Genomic DNA, 25673 nt, shown 5'->3' on the forward strand with positions numbered 1-25673 from the left:
TACCTCCTTTTCGGGGGGGTTCCCTCCCACCCCACGAGGCTGTGCCCTACGCCTGGGATTTATTTCCCATTCAGACATCCCCGCGGCTGCCTGAAACCCTCAGCAACCTGTGCGCCCGGGGCCGCCCCTCGCTCCCCGGAGGCTGCGGGGCCGCGGCTGCCGCTCCGCGCCGTGCCCGCCAGGTGTCGCCGCGACAAAGTCTGTGCGGGTGTCGCCGGGCTGCCCGCCCCACCTGCCCGCGGCCGGGCGCCCTCCGCCGCCCCCGGGGGGGCTCTGCCTCCAGCCCCCCCCCGCCCCACCGCGTTCCGCTTTCCGCAGGCGGCCCCGTGCCGGCCGCCCCCTCCCCAGGGAGGGCTGCGGGGCGTAAAGGTGATGGGAAGCCAGCCGGTGTGCCGGGAGGCACGGGGAGACAGGGGGAGAGGGGCACGGGGGGACGAGGAGGAGGAGGTAGTGGAGACCCCCCTCCCTGCCCCTATTGTCACCAGCGACAGGGTCGCCAGGACCCCCCTGCCCCTCTGCGCATCCCGGCGGCCGCCCCCGCTTTGTCCCCCCGGTTTGGGGCGCACCGGGGCCGCCGCTCGGCCCGGGGGGCTTCAGAGCAGCTCTCCGGCGCGGATCCCGGGCACGTTTTATTGTTTTCTTTTTGTTTTGTTTTCAGCAAAACACTATCAGCAGAACAATTCCAGCACCACACCCCTGTTATCATTTAGGTAACCTCCCTGTTTGAAATATTTCAAGTGGATAATAAAATAGTCATCGTATCCGCGCAAATTCCCGCAACGCGGAGCGGGGATACTCCTCTCGGCCGCCCCCGGTGCCCCCCCCGCCTGCGCATCCCGTGGGGCCGGAGCCGGCCGCGTCCCGCAGCCACCTGGTCCCGGCCCGTTCCCCGCTCCGCCCCTCGGGGCTCCACAGCCCCATCCCTGCCCGCGGCGGAACCGATGGCAAAATAAGTGGGAAAGGCGCTCCAGGGGCGCGCAGGCAACGCGGGGGATTTTCCGTGCCCCCGACGCCGCCGGGGATGCTGCGGGTGCCGGGGGCTCGCCCCGCACCGCCGGCTGCTCTCGGCTGGGCAAAGCCCGGGAGAGAAGCGGCACGTTGCATGCGGGGAGGCAGAGCCGGGGGAGGAGCGTCGGGGCCGGAGCGAACGCATAAAACCGGCCCCAGGTGCTGCGCGGCCCCGGGAGCAGGCGACAACCGCGCCGTTCAACTTCGGTCCCCTCCCGGTGCCGGCCGGCGCGCAGCAGCGGTGCTGGTCCCGGCCCCGGTGCTGGTCCCGGTGCCGGTCCCGGTCCCAGCACGGCGGCCCCATGCCGCCCGGCACCCCGGGGCCAGCCGGGCGCCCCGTCGGTGCAGCCCCGGGGGCGCCCCCCGCCGCCACCCCGCGGGGTCCCCGCCGCCTGCCCCCGGGCCGTGCCCGCAGGAGGAGCCGAGCTCTCCGCCCGGGGGGGATCGCTGTGAGCCTCCTCGCCGGCAGGTGATCCGTTTGCCATTTCTTGTTACCCTGCTTCCCACCTCCCCCGCCTTTCTTCCCCCCCGGCTGGACAACTCCCTCCTTTGGAGAACACGCCCAAGTAGCTGAAGAAGAGAGAAAGGGAGGAAAAAAAAAAAAAAAAAAAAGAGAGCGCGAGCGAGGGAGATAGTTAACATTGAACCTGGGGGGAGCGCCCGGAGCCGCCGGCGCTCGGGAGGATCCCGCGGCCCCATACATCGCCGGCAATAAAGCGCTACGTGTGACAGGCATACAAATCCGGGCTAGAGGGAAAAAGAGCAGGCGAGAGGGGCAGAGCCGGCGGACGGGCGGTGCGGAGAGCCCCGGCCGAGGGCCATGGTGAGCGCCCCCGGGGGGTCCCCAGCGCGCAGCGGCGGCGGCGGGCGGCGGGGGCTGCGGCGGGGGCTGCCCCGCTCGGCCGCGCTGCCTTGACCCGGCGGCACCCGGAGCGCACCCCGGGCATCATTTCGCATGTTGGGCTGAGCCACGGCAAGCTGGGAATATGAACAGGAAAACAAGGCGCTGGATTTTCCACATCTTCCTGAGCCTGGGGATTGTGTATATCAAGATCGGGTAAGTAACTTTTTTTTTTTTTTTTTTTTCTCCTTTTATAACAATTGCGCTCTCTCTAGCCCTCAGCCCAACCTGCCCAGACGTGTTACTATTTAACTCGGGAAGTCTCAAAAAAAAAAAAAACCACCCGATGCTGGTGATCACGATTATTTTTTAAGAGGCAGGTAGAGCCCCCGCGCCTTACCGACCCTTGGGGGCGCAGCCTCCGCGGGGCAAGGCGGCGGCCCCGGCGATGCGCGGCCCCGGCGGGGGGGACACCTGGGGGCAGGGGGACACCCGGAATTTGGGGGGACACCCGGTAACTGGGTGGGACACCCGGGGCTGTCCGCAGCCCCTTCTCCGTGCCCGGCTCGGGGTACCGCGGCCGCCCCCGTCCCGGCCGGCTCCCGCAGCCACCTGTCGCTGGCGACCTCCGCGCTCCCCCCCCCCCCCCCCCCCCGATGCCCCTGGGCCACCGAGGGGACACAGCGGGTCCCCTCCGGTCCCGCAGCATCTCCGGGCCGGGCCAGGTGCGCTCGGCTCCGGGGAAGCGGCGCGGCCGGGGGCAAGGGGCTCGGGCTCTCGTCCTCGCTCCGTCTGCTGGACGGGAGGCGAAGCCCCCCCTGCCCGCTGCCTGTGCCCGGGCACGCACCGCTGTTGCCTGCGCTTTCATTGACGAATGAGGAAGTTGGGTCCCGTTTTGGCAGGAGCCCACGTGCTCCTTATCTCTGCTCGGGCTGCGGAGGGAGAGACAGGGAGAGGGAAGAGGCAGGGGGAAAAGGCGGCTGCTTGCCGGGGGCACCTGCCGGAGCCGGCCCCACGGGGTGTTGCCGCATCTGCCTCCGTGCCGAGCCTCCCCCCGGCCACCTTTGGTCTCTTGTCGTTGCAGGGGATTTTCCTCGGTGGTGGCCCTGGGAGCCAGCATCATCTGTAACAAGATCCCGGGGCTTGCCCCCCGGCAGCGGGCGATCTGCCAGAGCAGGCCCGACGCGATTATCGTCATCGGGGAAGGGTCCCAGATGGGCATCAACGAGTGCCAGTTCCAGTTTCGCAACGGGCGCTGGAACTGCTCAGCCCTGGGAGAGAGGACCGTCTTCGGGAAGGAGCTGAAAGTGGGTACGTTGCCTTTCCGCTAGCTACTGCCGGCTCCCACCCGCATGACACTGAAAAGGGGCACACGGGGGGCCACGGGGCGCTGGGAAGGGGCATTTTGTGCACACCGCTTGTGTCTGTGTACTTAAGGATGTGAACAAGGTTAAAGGCAGTACTCAGAGACTGAATGCTGAGTGGCGTTTGAATTACATGTCTGGGTGTAGAAACATCAACAGTGATACTGCCCGATCTTTGTATCTGTTAGGATGGAGGTCCAGCAGTCACACACCGCATAGAACAATTCCTCTGTAGTAACTACTGTAGTGACCCCTCTCCCACCAGGAAGAAGGGGTGTGCTGCAAATTGAGATGTCAGGGCATTTACAAACGGATTGTTCCAACTAACAGTCAGAAGATCCCATTTCCAGCTTCCATTTTTTGCAGTACAAAGTATATTGAAATTCTTAACTAAACTGGCATCAATAATGATGAACACATTTGAGGAAACGGAGCTGAGGTTGAAACTCTCATGCCCTTGGACTGCGGAACACACAGTAGCAGAGCTTACTCAATGTTTGTTGATTCCACGGCACTTAAAGAGAAAGGGAAAGAGTTTTCCAAAGAACGCTATAGCAATTTTTAGAGCTGTAGTTGAAAGCTGATCACTCACAGTATGCTGTTCCATGTCCAGAAGGTGAAGCTGGGACCTGTGGTTTCCAGCCTTCAGGTCTCTCTGCCTCCTCCCCATCTGGAAGGTAGATAGGAAAACCACAAAAACAGTCAAACAACCCTCAGTGTAATAGAAAACATGGGTGTTTCATGAGAACCCCAAACAACAGCTATGCCTGGCTTCCAGCTTATGGGGAAACCCTCTGAACTGGACTGGCTTCCAGGCACCATTTAGTTGTGTGTGGACAAATGGCAGGACCTGGCCCTAGTACCCCATTCCTCGCATTCTCATGGAGACAGACAGTGTTGCCACTCTGCTTGGGAAAGCCCAAGAATGCTTGGCATTAACTGAACGTCATTTTATCACGTGTGCATGTTGATATGCGTATTTTCCAATAACTTGAGGCATTTAAGGAGCAGAAAGAGAACAAACCAATTAAATTTTAAAGTCCAGTGTGAGCAACAGGTCTTTCAACACCATTGATAATCAAACACAGTGAGTCAAGTAGGGTATGTGAAAACCACACTGCGCGACATTGTGAAACATCTGAAAATGGACCATTTGCTCAGATTAGCTCATTGTTTCTATTCCTTGAGCTGGGCTGTTCCTGTCAGCAATCCATGCAAGTGTTTGCCACTTATGTCAGTGAAGAGTCCATTTGGATGGCTGACAGGTTTGGGCTAATTTAGCCTAAGAGTAACATTTCCTTAAGCACAAAATGTGAGAAGGATTTCTTCTCCAACAAATCATGAAAGTGCAGAGTTATTGTGGTCTGTTGTATAAACATGCACTCAGTTCCTCTACCCCTCCCAAAATTGAATTATTTAGCTAGCGGGTTATATTTAGGTCCTTTTAAAGAAAGTCAATATTAAAGGAAGTAGACTTTGATCTGTCTTTGAGGTGATAACTCTTAATACGTTCTATCTACCCATTACGATGCTAAGATGGATAGCGCAAATTCATCGCTGGTTTCAGAGCAGAGTCGAGTGTTGAATATCATCCAAATTATAAAAGTTGTTCGAAGAATAAGAAAAACTTCAAATTTAAACAGCTTCGGCATTTACATTTTAAAATAACCTTCAAAAAAATCATACAGGTTCTGAGATCAGCAATAGTATATCCTACATGCATGTAAGATATGCAATGGTGTCTCAAGGATAAAAATACTCGGGCCCTCAACTGTCATAAAATACTACAGTGTAACTGCTCGGTTCAGGTTGTCTCCTTGTTCCTCTCTTCTTGTCTATCGGCATGTACAGACACCTAGAATATCTGACACAGCTCGTCTTTCTGTGGCTGTTAGGAAAAAGCAGCTTTCCTTGATTTCCCTCTCCTCCCCTAAGATCTCTATGTCGGGGTGTGCTCTGGGTTACCATTCACAGAACAGGGACTAGTACTTGATTCTGGTTAAAAAGGTAACACCTGCATGCCACAAAGCTAGAATTCAAATGTGGTGTCCAGAAACAGGAGATCAGGCCAATATCCCTTACCCCAAACAGGAGAGAGTGTGACAGAAAGAGCTGTATACCCTATCGGATGTATTTGATGCTTAGTGTGCAGAAGAACAAACCGGGTCACCATTAGGGTAAAGATACTGTACCCTTGCCATTTTTTTAAATTAATAGCAACAGCTTTAGCTTCTCAGTCCTCTGACACAGCGTGTATTGCAATATACTATTCAAACAGCAGCGCATTGGTACTTTTATAGCCTTCAGAGGCTGGTTATATTTCCTGCTCAGTCGCATCCTTACAGTGATCCCCTGGAAGCTTGCAGGGCACCTTTGTCTGGCCACAGGCGATGGAGTCGGGGGCTACATGACCTCATTCCTCTTTCCCTGTTAGGCAGCGGCGCTCGGACTCGAGCGGCACTGCTGCGCTTGCTCTGTGATTAAGGGATGACTTCAGAATGACAGTAATGCGGCTCGCCTTGCCGCTGCGCTGCTGAGCGCGTGCAACCGGCAAATTCTAATATCAATTTGGGAGGATGTGCTTAAGTAACTCTTATGCTAATAGGATTTGCGTGTGTTAGCCCATACAAATAAGTTACCCTGGATACCACATATTCTTGGGAACTATTTCCCAGCCCATGATTTTGATGGCACACCAAGCTAAGTCTCTTTGAAAACAGGTTTCGTTGCCTTTTTTACTGGGTGATCTAGTTTACGAATGTTGTGCAAATGCACCCAAATTATTTAAATTCTCTCATTGACACTGCGGGGTGATTCAGGAGGCCTAATTTCTCCCAGTGGCTCTGCTGATGTGGGGTTGAAGGACCCTGTCACTCTCCTTTCCTCCTCTCTTTTTCTCTTTTCCCTTTCTTCAAAATGGCAACAGGGCTACTAGCCTTGGGGAAACACTTTGAAGTCTGTAGAAGGAAAGCATCAAACAAAATTTTCCTTTTCTTCTCTGTAGCATGTGTGGGTATGTATTTTAACAAATTTACATTTAACCTGTCTCCCAGTGATAATGTAGTTGTAGAGCTTGCAATCATTTAAACTCATCCATGCTTTGTACAGCCGATTTGTGATCACCGACTGAGTGTCCCAACTCATTATAGCCTGCTTCCAACCAGTGCACAGCATATACACTCTGTTTCTTGTGTCATTTTATCTGGTTTGTCCTTCAAAAGAGAGATTCTTCCCTACTGATACGCTGTGGATATCTTATCGTGACAGCTGGTGACAGTAGTGCCGACAACATGAAGAGAAATAGCAGTAAAAATGACACCAGTTTGCTCTAGGTTTGGTCCAGTTACAGCAGGAAATTATAAAACTGCAAACAAGATTAACACAAGGATTTTTTTTTTCTAGACAATTCTGTAGAAACCTTATTAATAATGTAAAGTCACAAAGAGATTTTTTAAAATAACCATGGAGATGATGCAACATGGCAATTATGGACACTTTTAAAACCAAACACATTTGTTACGGTGGTCAGCACTTCTGTTCCCAAAGCCAGCTGCAATCAAAACCCCAGGTTTTGAAGCAAGATAGGCCAAAGAACCCCCACCCACCCCTTGTGCTTCAAGCCTGTACATCCGAGCAACCAGAGGAGCCTTTGACAGGATCAGACCATCAGATCTGGGCTCTGGTGGACCACAGAAAGAGCAGGTGCTATGGCAAAGCGCATCCTGCAGCGTGCAGCCAGGTGGTCAGCAGGAACTTCACAAGTTGTGGCAGTGTTAAGCCAAGGTACAAGCAGGGCGTAACTATCTCAAATAATTACTTCAGGATACCCATACGTTTCATGGCATCTAGAGGGCAAAAATACAAAATTGTCCTTTTGTCACAATGGAGCTTCACTGTCACTATTCAATGAGACTCACAGGAAAAATTTCCAAGTAGAAATAATACAAACTATTTGACTGCATCTCTACAAAGCGATACAGTGAAGTGGAAGCTCATTTCAGTGCAGATCTCTGAGAAGAAAGGCAGTGCAGCCTTGCAGAAGCTGTCATGGACCCAGCATGGGAGAGGATGAAGGGGATCATCTGAGGGCTACAAAGATATGTAGTGGTCCCTGAAGAACATTACAGCAAAACTGGTTTCAGCCAAGTATTCAACCAGGTCTTACTAAAATCCATCACTTTTTGGTTTCTTTTACATTGACAGCTTTTCAGTATAACCCCCTTGATACCTCCACCCATCTGACATTACTCATGCCAGTAAAGCTGAAAGCAAAAGAAGAATCTACGTGAACAAACTGCCCTTAAAAATTCCGAGTGCAGCAGGCAGCCCAGCACTGTGCACTTGCCTGGACTCAGGGATCACTGCAGATGTAACCAGACGTACACCTTAGAACCGAAGAGGCTGTTAACTTTCCCTTATACACTCCAAATTTAGCTCTGCACTGCTCACTGGTCCAAATTCAGCAGTGATTTACTTTCCCTATATTAAAACAAGCTTTCCTGCTGTGCCTTCAACAGCGTGAAGGAAGAGGGGACATTTCCACTCTCACTGAAACAAATGACAACCATCCCACAAGCCAGCCTCTAACAGGCTTGCTCAGTAGCTACCAGTTGGGAAGCATCTCCTTTGCTCATGTGCAAAGAGAACGAGTTCTAGCTCGTTCTCCTATGTAGCCTGGTCTGGTCTAGCTAAAAGATACATAACACTGTAAAATCTAATTTTGTTATTGTTATAAAGACAAAAAACTTTTGAAAAGATCCTAGTACAGGTGTGTTCAAAACGGGTTTCCATGTTCAATCATTGTCTAGAGCTTTTTTGATTTTAAGTACTGGTGTAGTCTGTTGTGTCAGGTTTTAAACAGTCTGATTCTCTCTGAATTACAAAATAGCAGACCAGGGAAATAACCACAGGCAAAACAACATGAAAATGCTTGTCGTTTTCATATTGCACATGCTCTAAGTGGTGCTGCACTGTGCTGCGTGGCCAATATCTAGAAGAGAGAGTGATAAATTCTGATCAGCGGTGTTAAGAAAACCCTGAGATATACAGAAAAGAAATACTGCTGTAATTAACAGGAGTCTTGTTATCTACTCAAGTAGGGCCAGGATTTGCATTTCCGTGGTAAGCTTCCAACCCTTACAACCACTTTTCAATGTAAATATCTTGCACAAGAACAGTTATTTGCAGGCAAAATAGAGGCTAGGCTGAAATATGGCCTGAACATCCAAACCCAGCATGCTGCTCTATGCCAAAAAGTCAATCTTTCTAAGCAGGGACTGTCACAGTAAGATAAAACATTGCCCCAAGGTCACTGTAGTTGGAATTCCCATCAGAAGGTTTTCATACCTGCCTTCAGATGTGTCTTGTGAGTACATGTTTCAGAGAAAGAAAAAGATTACATTTCACTAGAAAGATAGAAGAGCTCTCTCCTACTGCAGGGTCAGTATGTGGGCTTTTCCGAAGCAACGCACTGGCGTGGAGGGATCAAAGCCATCTGAAAAGGGGAAACCATCATTTGAGCTCCAGAATACTTGCTGTGATTTTTTGCAGTGTATGTACATTGAGTAGTAACTTTACAAGCTTAAAGAGGGTATTAAAAAAAAAAAAAAGTCACTATATCTGGGCTGCTTTCTGTCTAAGAATTTCCTGTGGTGATGAAACAGTGACTAACCCCCCAAAGTCTCAAATGTTTTTTAGAGCAACTCTACTAATTTAATGTATGGGTGCTAATCTTTTCAGAGAAGGTACTGCCAATTTTTATAGGGAAGTCATTTTGTTTCAAGACGGTACAAACCCCTCAAAACTCTGAGCCAGTACAGGAGGGAGGAGAAAAATGGAAGGGGGATATTTCAATGATTTTTTAAGCGACTATTTTTATTAATCACACATGCTAGGTTAAAGAAAAATTACAAAACAAAACAAACGAAAAAAAACAACAACCAACCAACCAAAAAAAACAACCCCCAAATTAAAAACAACTCCAAGACCATACATAGTCTACCAAAAAAGGAGACGGCACACCCCAAAGCAGGCAGAGGAAGAGTTCTGTTCTTCGTTCTAACTAGGTATGAGTTATGACCTCTATAGAGGGATGTGAAGTAATGCTAGCTATGGCACATAATTGGCAAGGTACGTTGTATTTTCCATCTTTATATTTTCACAATCATATTTCAGCTCATGTCACTGCAGATAACTCCCTCTTTGACCCTTTGGCTTTAAATAGCAGAAAATATAACCCAGGTTTTCAGGTGAGATAAATAGAAATTTGTCTTTTTCATTTCACAGCTCAGTCAATTTATGAGAGGGGCCAAGCTGTTTAGCAACACGCTTAGATCCTGAGAGGTACCAAATGGCTGAGCACTTGCTGCCTTCCTGAAATCAAATCTGCTCTGTATCTTGCAGGCTTATGCCCTATTTCTGATGCTCCACCAAGTTATTTTGCTTCTTTTTAAATCCAAGTTCTCATTTGTAATCAACATGAACAAAGTTTTTAATAAATTGTTGACATTTTCAGATTAAACGTAAAAAATTTAAGCTGGCTGAATTAATACCAGGATGCAGAGCCCTCCTTGCAGCCAGTACACAGGCGCTTGCTGACCAGCCAAAGCCCAATCCTGCCAACACTTAAACACAAGAGCAAAGATGTTCATGTGAACGCTTGCAGGATTAATGCTCCAAGCTATGTATGAGTTCCATATAGTTATGTTCAGTGACAGGGGAGCCACCTGTGCTGGTAATATTTACATTTTCACTTGTGATAATCTTCACCCCTGCCTTCTGACACCCGGTGGTCGTGTCTGACAGTGCAGATCTCAGTGAGAGCGCTTGGGATTGTCTTGTGCCACCCAGTGCAGGGGCTAAAGACAGGACTCAGTGCTGTGAAGGACAATTTGCATGGGAAGAGTGGAGTTGCAGAGCTGCAGGAAGTCGGGGATGCCAAGCTACCCGCCATCAAAGCAAACAGAGCTGCAACACACTGCTCCGTGGGGGACTGGGAATTTTTTTTTGCCATGGACACAATGCATACATTATGTAAGTCCAGAAAAAATAGAAAGAGCAGGGAGATATTTGTGTCCAACCCGCCAAGAAAAGCCTCTGTGTTCGTCCAGCACTGAAGCACTTGTTTGGACTGGTCTGGATGGAGGAGCAGAGCCAGGCAGCCGTCAGCGCCCACACCCCACGGCCCAGCCAAGTGCTGAGGGGTGGCACTGGTGGCTTGGGAGCAGGGGTGCCACTGCCCTGCCAGCCCCAGCGCATCTGCACTGAGCTTGAACATCACTTCTGCTAACACAGTGCTTATACCTGGGCATGCTGCCGTGGTTGGAAAGCCCTGTCGGATCCCCAGCCTTGTAAATGACGGGAGCAGGCTCTGAGAGCCTGCCAGCCCCCGTTCCCATGTCCCTAACGCTTGGAGTTCAGCTCAGGGCTGTGCTCAGCCTCTGCTCAGTCCAGACTACGGAAAAGCTGTGTCGTCTGGGAGCTGAAGGGACAGCTCTCACAGACGGGTTTGGGGATTCCCTTCTTCCCCTTTGCTTTCTCTGTCTTTTCATCAGCTGCTGCAAGGCTGACACTAGAGGTGTGATACTCCCCAGCACTTTGGGAGTATCAGCAGGGTTCGCCCTGCAGACAGTAGTGCAATGGGAGGGGCACCTGTAAATGAGTTGCACCTCCATCAAATACCAGGGGAAGTACACATCACAGTTCTCACACAGGTGTAGCCACCTCTCACCTTCCTCCACAGCTCCTTTACATCCCAGGCAGCCATCCTGCTTCATTTTGACAGTTTACCCATCACAAGTGGTTTTAGGTGCACCCTTGCATGGCGCTGGCTGGAAAAGCCTTCACAAAGCACTTACATTGAATCAGCATCTAGGATCATGGTTTGTACTGATCATCCACAAAGATAAACAGATCTGTTGTTATATGCATTTTGAAATTATTATTTACTTTTTAAAATTATTTTTTTAAATAATTCTTAATCCTTCAGGCACTTCAGCTGCCTGCTGAAATCAGAAGAACAGCAGTCGTATTTGTAATCTAAAAGTGGCAGGAAAACACACGTTCTCATGTTTTCCACATTTTGTTACAAAAATCTTATACTGTTTTGGTATGTAAAACGGCGCCACAAAAGATGTTCAGAATGAACTATGCCTACCCCTACCCTACGTGCTGACACTTGTGTGAGCTACAGAAGCTTAAAAAGGTGAATCATTTATGGAAAGCAGATAGCTTAATGCAGACGTGACAAGCCTGTGCCACTTTATCAATACCGCACAAGTGCCAAGGTGCTTCCCACCTGGCTCGACTCCTCCAGACTCTTGCTTTGTTTACCTTGTAATCTACTAACTTCTAGTTTGGAAAAGCTGCCGCACTTTTTCCTCAAGCAAGACCGATTTATGAAGTAACTTGTGAAAATGTTTTAAGATAAAGCTTGATAATGGATTCTGTTCCTGACTGTGCTGGTTTTATATCCTCTATATTGTATTTTGCTTCCCTCTAAGAAACAAAACAGCAGCTTCGACTTTACAATGTAGACTTAAAATAATCTCCCGGTGTTTTTTTTATTCTCTATCTTGAAAACAACTTGTACTAGATTAGAAATACTCCATCTGAAGGAAAAACAGAACCAAATGCAAATTTCTACTCAAAATATATTTATTTTTGGTGCTGTCCCACTCTTGCTACTCCGTGAAACAGAAACCTGGCATAAAACATTGCCTCTTCAGGGAGGAACCCTCTGAGTGGAGAAACTGGGACTATTTATTGTACCCTCTTCTGTTTATCAGGGCATTTTTCATAGTGCTGTACTTAAAATAGTGAGGATGTAGTTGAGGATAAGCTGGAGAAGAACGACTAAGATGCCCTAGCTGGTCCCTGTGGATTCACTCTGGGCTGCCTCTGGTCTCCCCATGCAGCTGGCACAGGGGCACGCAGAGTACTACTTGAATACACTTAAAGCCAGGGATTTCTATCCCACATTCAGATTTTCATATAACCCCCTAGTTCTAGAAAGCCTCATATGCAAAGTCCACAGTCACAACAATTCAACATTTTATGACTAATTTTTAATAAGGGAAAACAAGAAATCCTCTGAGAGCATCTAGTTCTGGACTACAAGTTCCATTATAAACACAGCGCATAGCAGTGTAAATGGGAATATTACCTCTGCCAATAAAAGGGCACGAAGTTGCCTCTTAACAGATCTTGAGTGTCATTTGTTTTCCATTTTACTTCCTTGCCATAAGGAAGTGAATATTTTTCATTAAAAGAACCTTAATGACAAGTACAGAAATTCAGAATTTCATATATATGAAAGGTATGTGGCCGATAATGAAGTGGTTGTAAGATTTCTTTTCTGAGTGATTATTTTTGGTGAATTCCAATAAACAGCAGAAATGTGCTTGTGCACGGATAGCACACTACTGCCAGCAGTTGAAGTCTGCCAGAACTCAACTGGCAGGTGTTTGGAGAAGGGAAATTGATCTTCCCTCTGCCCTATCGTAATAAGAGCCTGATCCTGACTGTATTGATAGCCATCGGAGAAATAAGAGTAGGGGTAGATGTCTGCGACATCTGGCAATTTTCAATGGGCTGTGAGATATCCGTTAGCAACCTCTGGAAACCTTGGTGTGTTTTGGAGGGACCCTCTCTGAGCAGAACAGCTTCCAAAGGCCTCACAGATCCCATAGGCTCCACACATGGGAAGTCCACACACCAGAATGCATTGAAGCTTCAAGAAAATCAATTAAATTATAGATTTAAAGTGAGAATCCCTCCTCCCCCAAACAAATGCACACCTCCCTTTATAGCCATATTGCACAGAATAATACTGGCTTAATCACTTCCTCATGGCCCTCTGGTGAGGCTGTTACTTCACCTGGCTTTTGGCATGATACCTACAAAAGGTCAGGACTATTATTTTCCCATCCTTGGAAAAATTCTGAGATAAAAAAAAAGCTATTTCCTTGAGTCTGTGCAAATGTCAGTGTTGAAAACAGTGTCACCTATGACTTGAAAAACATGCTTCAGTTGAGCTAAAGTATTTTCAGAAAAATATTTCTAAAAGTATTTTCCTGTAAAAACAATTTTAGTGTAAAATTAAATTTCTAAACAAAGTCATATTTCTGAGCTGATTTTGAAAAAGGCTGAAACTGGTTGTTTTAGCAATTTCACCCCTCAGCTCCACCTATTTTCTTCTTCGTTTTTTCTTTTTCTTTCTTTTTTCTTTCTTTCTATTTTGTTTGTTTGTTTGTTTGTTTGTTCTCCTTGAGCTAGAGCATTTGCCACCTCTCCTTTGTTATGGATAGTTTAGTTTGACTACTTCTAATACCATTTGGAAATATATACATGAAGTTGTCTAAATAATACTTTATCTCCTGCTGCCTCACAGAGAGCTATCATTCCAGACAGTGAACATCCACAAAAATCAATACTTAGGAGAGTAGAGACCTGCTTATGCTTGCAGATTTACAGCACTTCTAATAATAGCCTTCTGATGTTTGCACTGCAGGAACTTGCCTGTCTTTTTCTGACTCATGTCACCATGTTGCACCATGCATTTACAGCACTGTTTTAATTTCAGGTAGCAGAGAAGCGGCGTTCACGTATGCCATCATTGCTGCTGGAGTAGCCCATGCGATCACGGCTGCCTGCACGCAGGGAAACCTGAGCGACTGCGGTTGTGACAAAGAAAAACAAGGACAGTACCACAAGGAGGAAGGATGGAAATGGGGAGGCTGCTCTGCTGACATCAGATATGGGATAGGGTTCGCCAAAGTCTTTGTGGATGCCCGGGAAATTAAGCAAAATGCGCGGACGCTCATGAACCTGCACAACAACGAGGCCGGGAGGAAGGTAAGTGCCCCGCTCCCCGCCGCGGCCACCTGCGGCCTGGCACCGGGTCGGACCCTTTGCCAGCACTGCTGTCCGCCGCGATGCCGGCGGCACGGTACCGTAGACAAGTAGGCACCTTTGGAAGTTATACAAGCTTGTTGGGCCATCTGTCCGTCAAACATTTGTCTAAATGTTACTCTTTGCAGTTGTAAAAAGAAAAAGCAAACAAACATTTTATCTGGAAAGTCAAATGGTTCTGACGATAAAACGCTCGCCTGCTACCTTGTGGGTGAGTGGGATTCCCGTCAGGTTCAGACATGAACTTCTCACTCATTTGAAAAGGGATCATTTTCAAACCAACTGTTTAAACCTTGCTCTTTGTGTGAGGACTACCTCTACAAGGAGAAAAATACTTTAGCAAGCCGACTGCAGACTGACTCAGTGTTAGGCACGGGGCTGATTGCTTTGCACGGAAGCACTCCCACCCCTTCCCCACGCCTGGGAGCGGGTAGCTGTGAGCAGCTACTGCTGGGGAAGACGGGTTCAGCAGCCTCCAGCACACACATTTCCTGGTGACTCTGGGAACCGACTGCACCAGCTCTCTGGTCAGCAGGCTTGCTGATGGTCGGTGGCAGCCGCAAGAGCCAGCCTGACCTGTGCTGCTCTGAGGCGTGCAGGCCGGGCTGTGCCGCACACCTCGCAGCAGTGCCAGGGCCGGGGGCTCTGCCTTAGCCCAGCCAGAGCAGCCAGGCGATGGCTGTGTCCCCGTCCAGCACGGCCTCGAGCAGCGAGCATGGGAGTTACCCTTTGCTGATCTCATATCCCCAGTGAGCGTGCTTCCTCCCGCTCTCCTAGCTCTCCGTTTTGCCTTCGCCACTGTTCGCAGCCCTGTGCATTAATCCTCATTGCAGCATTATGTTAGTGTGACTTAGAAGCAAATGGGAGAAGGAAGTTAGGAAGAGCCTTTAATTTGTGGATACTATTTTTGTTGTGGTAATTACCTGTAGGCTCTGAGACATCTCGACTTAGGTACATGTTCTGCAGCCAAGCAGATGGTATTGAAGAAAAGCCATTTCCAACCCAAACAAAAGCCTAACCTTTTCTTTTTTGTTTTGTGTCGCTGTAGGAGTTTTATAGGTCAGATTATGGGTTTTACACTGCCCAATATCCCAACTGCCCGGGTCTTGCTCTCTGGTGCAAACACGGTACTTCAAAACTCTAGCAGAATTAGCACAGAACTCTGAGCATAACTCAAGGACTGACCTTTAATATTTGTGAATCAAATTATCTCAGACTCACTGACTTTATTACTTGGCTTCTGGTAGCACAAAGGCGCATACTGAAGAGCCTGGTAGGACATCAAGGCCCACAGTCTGCTCTGCTAGACAAGCACAAATCCACAGGAATGAATAACAGCACAGGAGTTTCACCTTTGTGGGAGAGCTACTTTCCTGAAAGGTCTGCTTTTATTTGGTAGGTGACGTCAGTAAAACATTCCCAAGAAATGACACACCAGCCTACGAGGACTGCAAATACAGATGGAAGTAGCTTCTGTCTTGGAAAATTATTTCAAATGTGATGCTCAAAGATATAGACAAAAAAATAAAGTTCCTTTTAGTATTTCATTGTATCTTTGGCTCCATTATCATCCAGATATGGAGTAGGGTGGAGGAGGCCCTGGAGGTGGCTGGTGGGAAGGCAGAGCATTCAGCAGCCTCCTCGGAGGACGTGAGCTCCTTGTGTTTCTCACCTAGATGTGCACAATTTGCTGTCCTAAAAGAATATGCCTGGAAGATTCAGCTCTGCGCATTATCTGGGAGAACAGTGGCTGTGCTATCTCTGGCGATCTGCCATTTCTCCAGCAGGCTCAGGAACTGTTCTGATATAGAGATATTTCTACGCTTCTTCTTGCATCCCTTACAGAGCAAAATTACTGATCTTTGTTTGAACAAATCTCTGTTGGAAATCTTCAGGGAAAAAAGAGTAACATGACTGAGAAGAGGCATGTTACTCCACCAACCTGCAGAGAATGAATAAATGTTGTTTTTGCTAGAGAGGTTCCTTTCAGGCTTTGCTCTCATGTGAAAGATCATACTATTTACAGACAATTGGCAGAGGGAGGCCATTACAGATATTTGGCAAGCTGGGTCTCACAACCTAACCCTTTCACAACAAAGACTGTCTTGTTTTGAGGTGGTACTCTCCCTTTTGGAGCAATATGGATCTTATCAGCCTCTGCACAATCTATTCTTGGTGGCTTTCCTCTGGGCTATAAATTCTTGTCTAGTTTTACTTGCCCATGGCTAGGTTTTTGATGATATTTATGCACCTAGGAGACAGACTGGCACCTACTGGGCTTCCAAAAATAAACTGGATGTTCAGTTCTCATTGATTTGTTATCTTCACCTGTAGGCACCGCTACTTTGTTCAGAAGTCAGCCCCTTCTGCTTCTTTGGTCTTGGAATGTGAAACAGCACTGTGTGCTGTGCTCCACTCCCCCAGGTGCTCACAGCTGACCTGTGAAAAGGTACTTTTTTAGGATGACACCAGATGCAGGTAATTCAGGATGCACCCTAGTGAATCAAACACATATTGGTATCTAGTTGTCACCAGTCAATTCATCTGTCCCATCTTGGTGAGCAAGAGATGACAGACTTTGCTCTGCAGGAGGCAGAGCAGCTGGGCTTGCCAGGGAAACTGGGCCTGGGAAGGACTTCATGGTGTAAACCAACAAAGAGACACCAGGAAAAGTGATCCAGACTTTTTGGAGGTCTCAATTCAAGACTTTCCACTTTAATAGTCTTGTTTTACCTCTGCTGCCCGTGGTGTCAACAACAGTCTCTCCCAACCTACTGAATACCTGACCCTGCCAGAGCAATAGCACGAGCATCTGCCAGCTCCTAGAAGTTAAATGAAAATTGGCCATGTCAGGTGTGGAGGATTTTAGTGGCCATAGACAGAAAAAACAAACAAACAAAAACAAACAAACAAACAAAAACAAACACACACACACAAAAACGTGCTGCTTTTCCCTTTCCTGAACAGCCTTCTAGTGCAATGCTGAAAACGTGCTGGTGCACACGCTCAGGAGGCAGCGAGCTGGGCACCCACCTGGCTCAGCGTGAGCAGTGTCAGCACCCCCAGGAGCCAGACTAGGGCCAGAGGTGCCAAAGGCTCCTGCAGAATGAGCACCCGTGGTGCCTCTGCTGCTGGGGTGAGGCAGGTAACAGTTTTCCTTACTGTTATAAAGCAGACGGGGCTCTAGCTGTCCATTTCTCCCCGTCTAGGGCCAGCAGCTATCCCCAAGCTGCCTGGGCTCTGCTTTGTAGTACATACGCGTGACTTCAAACTTCCCCGGCCACTCGGAGGGGAAGGGGCAGAGTTCAAAGCAGGGGTTGCATACACCCTACAGAACTGGCCCCAAGCAGCCCAAGAAGCCTCACATCATTTGTCAAACCTATTGGAGAGCTGCTATTTCTGACCTCCAGAAATGGAGTCTAGGGTGTCTTTCCTCTTTAAATTAGTATTTCCTGAAATGCTGATTCACTGCAGGAAGAAGCAAGCAGTACAGGGAGAACAGGAGGAGAATTCGTAACAGCTGGGTCAGAAAAGAGAGATAAAGCTTGAATTAATTTAAAGGCATAATCCTGATTTGCCCTGCAAACTTCCATGTGAGGGGTTATAATTGCAAGACTGAGTTGTCTGTTAGCAAATTTGTCTTCTCAAGTACAAAGTTAATTAAATTACTGTAAGTAACACAATAACGTATGTCTGAGAGATATTTATGCTCCAGGAAATAAAAATGTTATTCTTCCAGTTATTCTGTTAAAATAGCAAAGCAGGTACTGAAAGGCTCTACCTATTTTGGCTGGATACTTTTCATTTTGACAGCACGGCAAGGTACATGACCAGATTGCTCTCTCCTCTCTTTTTCTCTGTGACATTGAAATTCCACGAATGGCATCTTGCATCAGCGTTACATCATATTAAGTATAATGCAATATTATGAGTCATTGTTATAAATCATGGGCACAGGCTGCATTAGAAGGCTTTTGCAATTCAAGAGCACATCAAGGTGGATTTTTATTCAGCATCTCTCTTTGGAGGCATACATAGGTGCACTAACTTTGCAATGCATCTTCACCCTCTGAATCTGTAGCATTTCAGCTTTCCCGTTCAGCTCGAGGGCTTGTAGGAGTTCCAAACATGCCTAACAGGGTTGCTGCAAATACCAAGCAAAACTACCAGAAACCAGGAGGTGTTTCTAAAGTGGAGCAAGCAATGATCATAACAAACCAAAGTGTTTACCATTTTATCCTTTAGGGAAGGCTGCAATAACGTTGAGGTGAAACACAGGCACTTGGAAAACACGGAGTTCAGGAGTTTTACCAAGCCATTCTGTAAAGCCTACTTTTCTGATACTCCTCCCTTTTCTTGCTAGCATCCCTGACCTCAGAAGGAGATTGCTGCCACAGAACTTCCCTGCTTGCATAGTGTGAGATCACCACGCCACTGCAAGAATTTAACTGTCCTCTAGACGAGACAGCTATTTCTGCTTCAGGATATGTTTTCCTTTAACTAACCTATTAGCCTGACGACAAGAAGCAGAGCAGAACACAAGCTCTTGCAGATGAAACTTTTGAAAGTCTGTAAGCACTAGCACACTAGAAAACAGGCTAATAAAAGAGGCTACACCAAGCATTTTAGCATTTTCCTGAATATAGGAGTGAAATTCTGGAGGTTTAATAGTTCTGCCTGAGTTAAGCCTCCATGTGCACGAAAACATGGCCCCGCTCCTGCTGGTGCCCAGGACTGGGTCCAGCAGCGAGGGAGGGCAGCCTGGGGCTCTGGGCTGTGCCCAGCGCTGGCTCCAGCCTCTTGGGGGCACCTTGGCAGCCCAGCGGCTCCAGGTGGGATTTCTGTTCCCAGAAGACGACCAGGGATGCTTAGTGCCTGGCTAGTGCAGTGCTAGCAGAGCACGGTTGGTTTGCCAGGAGGACATGGGTCCCACAGCAGGGCCAAACGTTTCCTACCCACATCCATACACCAGCCGAATTTGGCCCCAAGTGATTTCTGCACGCAGCACAACTGGCTGATAGTAACCAAAACCGTGCACTTCTGTATTCAGCTGCCTCACAACTCCATCAGAAAGAATGTCTCTAATGGCACATACACACCAGAATAAAGCTCGCCTGTGTCTGGAGCTGCTGAAAATTACCATAGACTCCAGAGAGTCTAGGAGACCAGCTTTGAGCAGAACAGAACTGGGTGAGGCTGCCCTGATACTCCTGGCACCAGCAATCAAGTGATATTATAGCATCAGCAGCACAGCCACATGTTTCTTGACGCCCAGAACCTAACAGTGCCCTTGCAATCATGCTTATTATTTTCCAACTGTTTTTCGCTTTTTGTTTTGGCACAGCCACAGAAACGTTCCTGATTTTTGTATTCAGAAGCTTCTAGTTTTTAATGCGAGAGATGCTCTTTAAATGCAAAACTGATGAACGATTTTCCTCTTTATATCTGGATACTAACCTCTACTGAAATAATTGCAGCTGTGGTACATTCCTGATTTAGAGTGGCTAGAAGTTGGAAAGCATTTTTCAGGAATAACTTTCCCTGTCTAGTTACAAGTTCGGATCCTGGAGAGTGAAAGACACCCAGGGCTGGCTGTCATGCCCACGTAAGATCTTGTTCATTTACATCCAGCTCCCCTTACTGCTCTCTCAGTGGATCTCCAGCATCAACAGGTGTGTTGAGCACATAGCAGCAACAAACACAACGCTTAGCACGGTGCTGCACCTGCAACATGCAACTGCTTGAGCACTTTTCAAGGTTTCTTGCCTGAAGAAATGTCCAGAATTAGGCTCCCTTAGGCAAAGGGGGAGCTCAGACTGTCAGTGGGTAGATGCCCCCTGTTGTTACTGGCAGTAGCATGTCTGACAGACTTCAGCTACAGCTGCATTTAGACCTTTGATAGATGAGGCTGCTAGACACCTTAACACGGAGCTTGATGGAGGAGAATGGGGCACAGCAATGGCACAAGTGAAGAGAGCAGTCAGTAACAGAGATAATGCCAAAATCACCAGCAAAAATAATCTTCAGCCAACGCAACACACAGCACTACTACTCACAAAGCAATAGCAGTCTTAACAACAGCAACCACAAAATGCTGCTCCACTGCTAAAATGTTACACAACATCTAGAAAATCTGATGTTAGGTACACCAAAAGTGTCTGTTTAGAAGGTCCTAGTAGCTAGCTTGCTTAATTAAGCAATACAACATTTTGCCCAGATTAGACCAGAAGGAGAAGGCTTAGGAGAAGGTTTGCACATGTGGCCTGTACATGTGGCCGTGAATGGAAGCAGTAAGTAAAAAAGCCTTCAAAACATCGCAAACTAACATGGCTGTAAGGTACAGGCAAAGGGAAGGGCCGTCCACTTACAGAGCACGTTATCCGAGGTTGCCCAGTCCTGTCCGACCCTATGGCTCCTGTGTGTCACTGCCCTCTTGCTCAAAGGACCTTCCTACTCTGTGAGCACCCCAGCCCCAAGGCCTGGCACCGCAGCAGGGGTTTGGTGCAATTCGAAAAGGCGAGTAAGCTGCAGCAAAATCTTTCCTGGCAGCTTCTTCACCATGCCTTTGTTGGGGGGAGTGGGATTTCCAGAAAGGCCAAACACTGAATTTGGAGGAAGTCCAGCTCCCTGAATGGGAAAACTCCCATTGAGGTTGGTGGGAGCACAGGACAGAGTTGAATGATTACAAAAATTGAATCCCTACTGGGTGTTTGCAGGGCGCGACAAGATGCTGCTGGGCAATTTTGCTAGGTGTGAAAAAAAATACACATCTTTGCACTCTTACAGTATTTTGTTTGTATTTGAAAGGATCAAAGTTCTATTTTATGGCTTTCCTGTGTTTTTTAGATAATAGTCTTAAAACAAGACCAAACTTGAGAGACAAGCTCTGCATCTTCTCAACAACCCAGAGTAAAGATAAAGGGAACATTAATGTTAGTCTAAATTATGAGAGGGAATTGGACTGCACAAGAACTGTAATCCGCAAGAAGGAATTTTCATTCCACTTGTCCTCCACTTTCAGCTAATCAGAAATTGTGATACATGGTCCTACTTGTATTTTGGCTTTTAACTCCCTCTTATATCTTATGTGGTTGAAAACTGAATTCCTGATTTACGCTGAAGATTAGGGAATGATAAATGCTATCACTTACTCGCAGTTGCAATTTTAGAGGATTCTGGCATTATAAGCAAAACACGCATTTCATGTATATGATTACCAGAGCTGACAATCTTTCATGCTGCTGACAAAGATAGCTGGGACTGAGGGCCAGGGTCTATTAATAAATAACAAAGATCTCAAATTCCAAATTCAGTGTCATCCACCTTTTATAACTGAAATAATTAGATGTTTGCTCTAATGATTAATTTGCTCAGCAAAGCCACTGAATGGGGCCCACATTTTTGGACATTTTCTAAGGTAATTCAGTCTTTCACTTTGGACAGTTAGCAACATTTCCTACTGTGCATACACCTGTCATGCAGAACTCAGGAAGAAACATCATCTAGACAAAACAGTTGCTGTATAGGTTATTTGGGTCTCCCTGAAAGACTCGCACTGTTTGCAGCACCTTTCGTTGAGACCTTTGGTAGAGCCTTCAGTCTCTCACGTTGCAGAACAAAGCCCTCATTTCTTAACAAACGTACTAATTTGAAACAAATGCAGTTGTCAAAGCGTAATAACTTTAAAGCAAATACTTGCTGTGTTTGAGTATTGTAAACTTTACGTTGATCATGTAATAAAAGTCATGACAAAGAGAAAACACAGCATCTATTGACCTGAAGTCTGACCTGTGAACATGGCTTTTTTTCCTTGTATTATTTAACTTGTATTTTTCAATGTTTTACTGAGAAATTAAATCAGAATCCATTTTTTTTAAATTCATGACTAGATATAGGATTAAGTTGTTGACAAATTTTCAGAAATAGCTGATGAGCACAGTTCTGCCGCTCCTGTATTCACCAGATGACATCTGTCACACTTCAAATTTAATTTTCCAAACCTAAGACTGATTTACTTGCATAAAGCTAGACACTTCTGTCTGCATATTTTAGGCATTTAAAACTACAGAAAACAGTCACTGGCCAAGTTAGCGAGACACTAACGGCCCAGCAAGGCTATTCACTAAGAACAATCTTCATACACAAGCAAGCAGTGTTTCTGCTACACAAAGTTTACACTGAATTATGTTGGAGAACTTGCACAATGCAGTCTCATTCATTACATCTCTGACAAAGCATACCCATTCACACTACACAGCTCTAGGTTTATGTGGTTGAATTTCTGTGACAGTGCTGTGTCAATGGGGACAGAAGCTGGAATCTTCTGTACTTAACAACCCAAATGACCCAAACCTGTAGAGTGTGCGCTGAAAGTATCTGCAGAAACATTTCCAAGAGCCTTGCAATGATGAGTCAGTAACATGAACTCACATAGGTAGGCTAAGTAGAGACACTTGGAGCAATGCATAGGACAGGTTTTGGTAAAGATGGAAGTTAAACCAAGGTTTGGTCCAAATGCTATATTAGACACTTGGTTACAGAATACTCTGAAGTTACAAAGCCCTGAAACACTCACCGAAAGCAATAATTGCTAGCATTTGCTGTACAAATGGAACAGACTTTTGCTTTAATGGAAAGAACTTCCAGGTATTTTGAAGTAAACAATTAAATAATCGATTAAATAAAGAACAACCTTTTAGTCCAAGGACACAAACAAGGCCTGTTTTGGTACTGGAAGAGTGTAGCATGGATCTATTAAAGGATGAGGGTTTCAGGTAATTGCAGAGAGGATGTTTGGCTCTGCATGGTCAATTAGTGCCAAAAGGCACTAGTATTCATTTGCATTAGAACCGGTTATTGAAATGACCCCGATCCTTCTGGTACTTAAAAGTGAGCTGCACCTAATGGACTGCATTTGCTCCCCTGGGACAGACAGAAGGAAAGCGTCAGTATTTGCAAACTCAAAGTAACATCTAAGCCAACATTTATTGCTAGTGCTCCAGTTGTAGGTTCTCTTTGTAGTGTCAGCTGGTGGCCTACTAGGGAAACTAGCCTTGCCTTAAGCATACTAGATCTTATACTAAATATAAGACCACACACAGTTATGAGTACAACTATGTATGCTCTTACAAGACTACTCAAACGTGAGTTTTTAATTGAGTCATAACATACTGTTACCTTTGGGTATATAAGTCCTGCAGCCATAAAACTATTATCTATTGAGATGGTACAATAGTTAATGTATAAATAAAGAAGTTCAATAAGGAGTCAAAAATGTGTCCAAAAGGCTTTGATCAAGACCTCAGTTAAAAAAGGAAATGATTAAACAAACAAACAAAAAACATAAACAATGCAACAGTGGAGATGCCCTCCTGCAAAAGCATGTGTTATTGCTGATGGCAAACTCTTTGTGAATTGCCTGAGGTCTAACAACATGAGCATTCACACTGCCACGTGGAGCATTTATAGGATCTGTCTCCTCCCTGTGATCTTTTATTTTCACAGAAGTTACTTCACAATCTCTACCCTTTGTCATATTTGGTTGAAATTACTAAAAAGGTTCAGCTGTTACCAATGGGACATGAGAAGCAGGTGGGAGACAGACACCAACTGAGCACTTAAGCTTCATTTTCTCTGGAAATTGGTCTGAGAAGTTTGCCTTGCTGTAGTTGCAGCAAATTTAGGCTAGAAGGTGTAATCTTAAAATGTTTTCCAGAACATTACAGATCCAAATAACTCTACTAAAGAATAGCATAGCATTAAGATTTCTTGAATTCTCTTTAATGGAGTTATACTTTATATTAAGGTTCCCCTTAAAGAGAGCGATAAAATTAATATCTGATTAACACACACATGCATGGTTTGTTATTGATGGGTTTACAAACAAGTGAAGCTGGTGTTTACAAGCTGTTATTACAGGCATCCTATGACCTTCTGAACTAAAGACCTACAGCAACAGATTAACCTTTTGTAAAAACATCAGTCTTGATACTCAGGCTCAATGAATATAACATAAGTGGCTTATTAAGAGGAACTATTAATGTAATTGTTGGATATTTCTCCTTAACTCATCTATAAATAGTAAACAGACAGATTTCTTAACAAAGAGCAACAGCTATGCTTGGTCTGGAGAGTGAGCTGGCTGAGGGGAATTACTTCCATCAATATGACACACCTTAAAAGTGAATTTCTTTTAATATGTGATTGCTCACTTGTAAAATGAAAGCTTTGGCTATTGCTAAAATACCTGTTAGAATGAAAAGAAGAAAATCTAATATGCCAGGTAAGCAAGACACAAAGCCAAAGAGGTTTGCTTAGACTGCACTGGGCGTTGTATGTAAAATTAGGAAATTTCACGTTCTTCTGTATTGGAGGAAATGTTCATTGACAACAGGCCAGAAGCTCTGTGTTAAAATTCTTGGCCTGTTCTTGGGGCATGTTAATCTTGGCAGCTGCTAGGCTACAGAGATAGGCTCTGCTGGTAGGATCTTATCTCTGATAAGTGGAAGCTATTTGAAAACATGGAACCGCGGATCTATTGTCCCAACTGCAACTGGAGGGGGAAAACTCTTATGTATATAACTTAATTTGAAAGCCGTCTTTATGGAAAAATGACTTCCACAAGAATATCCTAATTCTTGTTATAACCAAAAGCATGTTATTTTATTATCCTGTGAATATTTTGACACAGAGATGTCTTCCTGTGAATCAAACATGAAGGTAACTGGTGCTTCTTTTTGAGGGAGTCTGAAGGAGTTCCTGAAGAAGTTAAGCTAGGAAATACTTTTTTATAAAGACGGTACTGAGACATTACTGTAGAAGTACTTTGAAATCACCTGAAAAGCTTGAGGGAGAGTAAAAACATCTACTGTTTACTAAAAATGCTGGCTTAGAGAACTGAAATTTAAGTTTTGAAGCATGAGAAATATGCCTTGCATAGTATTATTTGCTGAGTACCTAAGGGTTAACTCTCATGGTGTGGTATGTAACTAAATGAACCTATAATTAACTGTGTGTGGCTATTGGTTAAAATGTTTGGAAGCGATATGAAGTGATATTATTTTGCAACTAGTGTTCTTGCCAGCACCTGGCTTTATTAGTTTAGGACAAGAGGTGTTTTCTGATGAGTTGTCTGGAACAAGTAAGGCTGTTCTTTTGGTTTCTATCACACTCTGGAAACTTTTCTCTAGACAGCTCAAGCATTTGTCAAAATGCTCTACCTGGTTGCTCCCAATTCTTTACTATACAATGCCAGCACCACTTCATTTGAGCGTTTCACTACCAGTGGGGAGAGTTACATAGAAGATGAAGTTTAGTGGGAATGACTCAACTCTGTACCATCCTTCACTGTGTACATTAACTATGACAAGGATGGATTTAAGTTGTGTCATTTCCTGTTTTCCCTACATTTTTTACCACAGCAGTGAAGTATGACTCAGGCTCCATGAGACAGCCCAAAGCAAAAGACAGCATTGACATCCCTGCCTAGCAGAGCAAGGCTGTAACAGAACTTGAATAACCCCCAAGACTTTAACCCATTGTGTCCTCAA

At 46.2% G+C, this 25673-nt stretch overlaps 2 protein-coding genes across 3 annotated transcripts in view; one reads left to right on the top strand and one right to left on the bottom strand.

Moving 5' to 3' along the window:
* LOC310880344 (uncharacterized protein) overlaps nucleotides 1-25673 on the bottom strand; it is a 52123-nt gene that overhangs the window by 23910 nt on the left and 2540 nt on the right. The window contains exon 2 of the mRNA XM_083796019.1: nucleotides 3806-3883. Coding sequence (XP_083652145.1) covers nucleotides 3806-3883 — 78 coding nt within the window. The remainder of the gene's footprint in view (nucleotides 1-3805; nucleotides 3884-25673) is intronic.
* Nucleotides 308-25673, top strand: part of WNT7A (Wnt family member 7A) — a 41664-nt gene continuing 16298 nt past the window's right edge. For both annotated transcript variants that reach the window (XR_014571632.1, XM_083796014.1), the window contains exons 1-3: nucleotides 308-2065; nucleotides 2934-3160; nucleotides 13796-14067. Coding sequence is in view for 1 of the 2 variants with exons in the window: in XM_083796014.1 (XP_083652140.1) it covers nucleotides 1995-2065; nucleotides 2934-3160; nucleotides 13796-14067 (570 nt within the window). In the remaining variant the exon portion in view is untranslated. The remainder of the gene's footprint in view (nucleotides 2066-2933; nucleotides 3161-13795; nucleotides 14068-25673) is intronic.

This window comes from Anser anser (genome assembly GCF_964211835.1).
Source record: "Anser anser genome assembly, chromosome: 12".
Taxonomy (NCBI): domain Eukaryota; kingdom Metazoa; phylum Chordata; class Aves; order Anseriformes; family Anatidae; genus Anser; species Anser anser.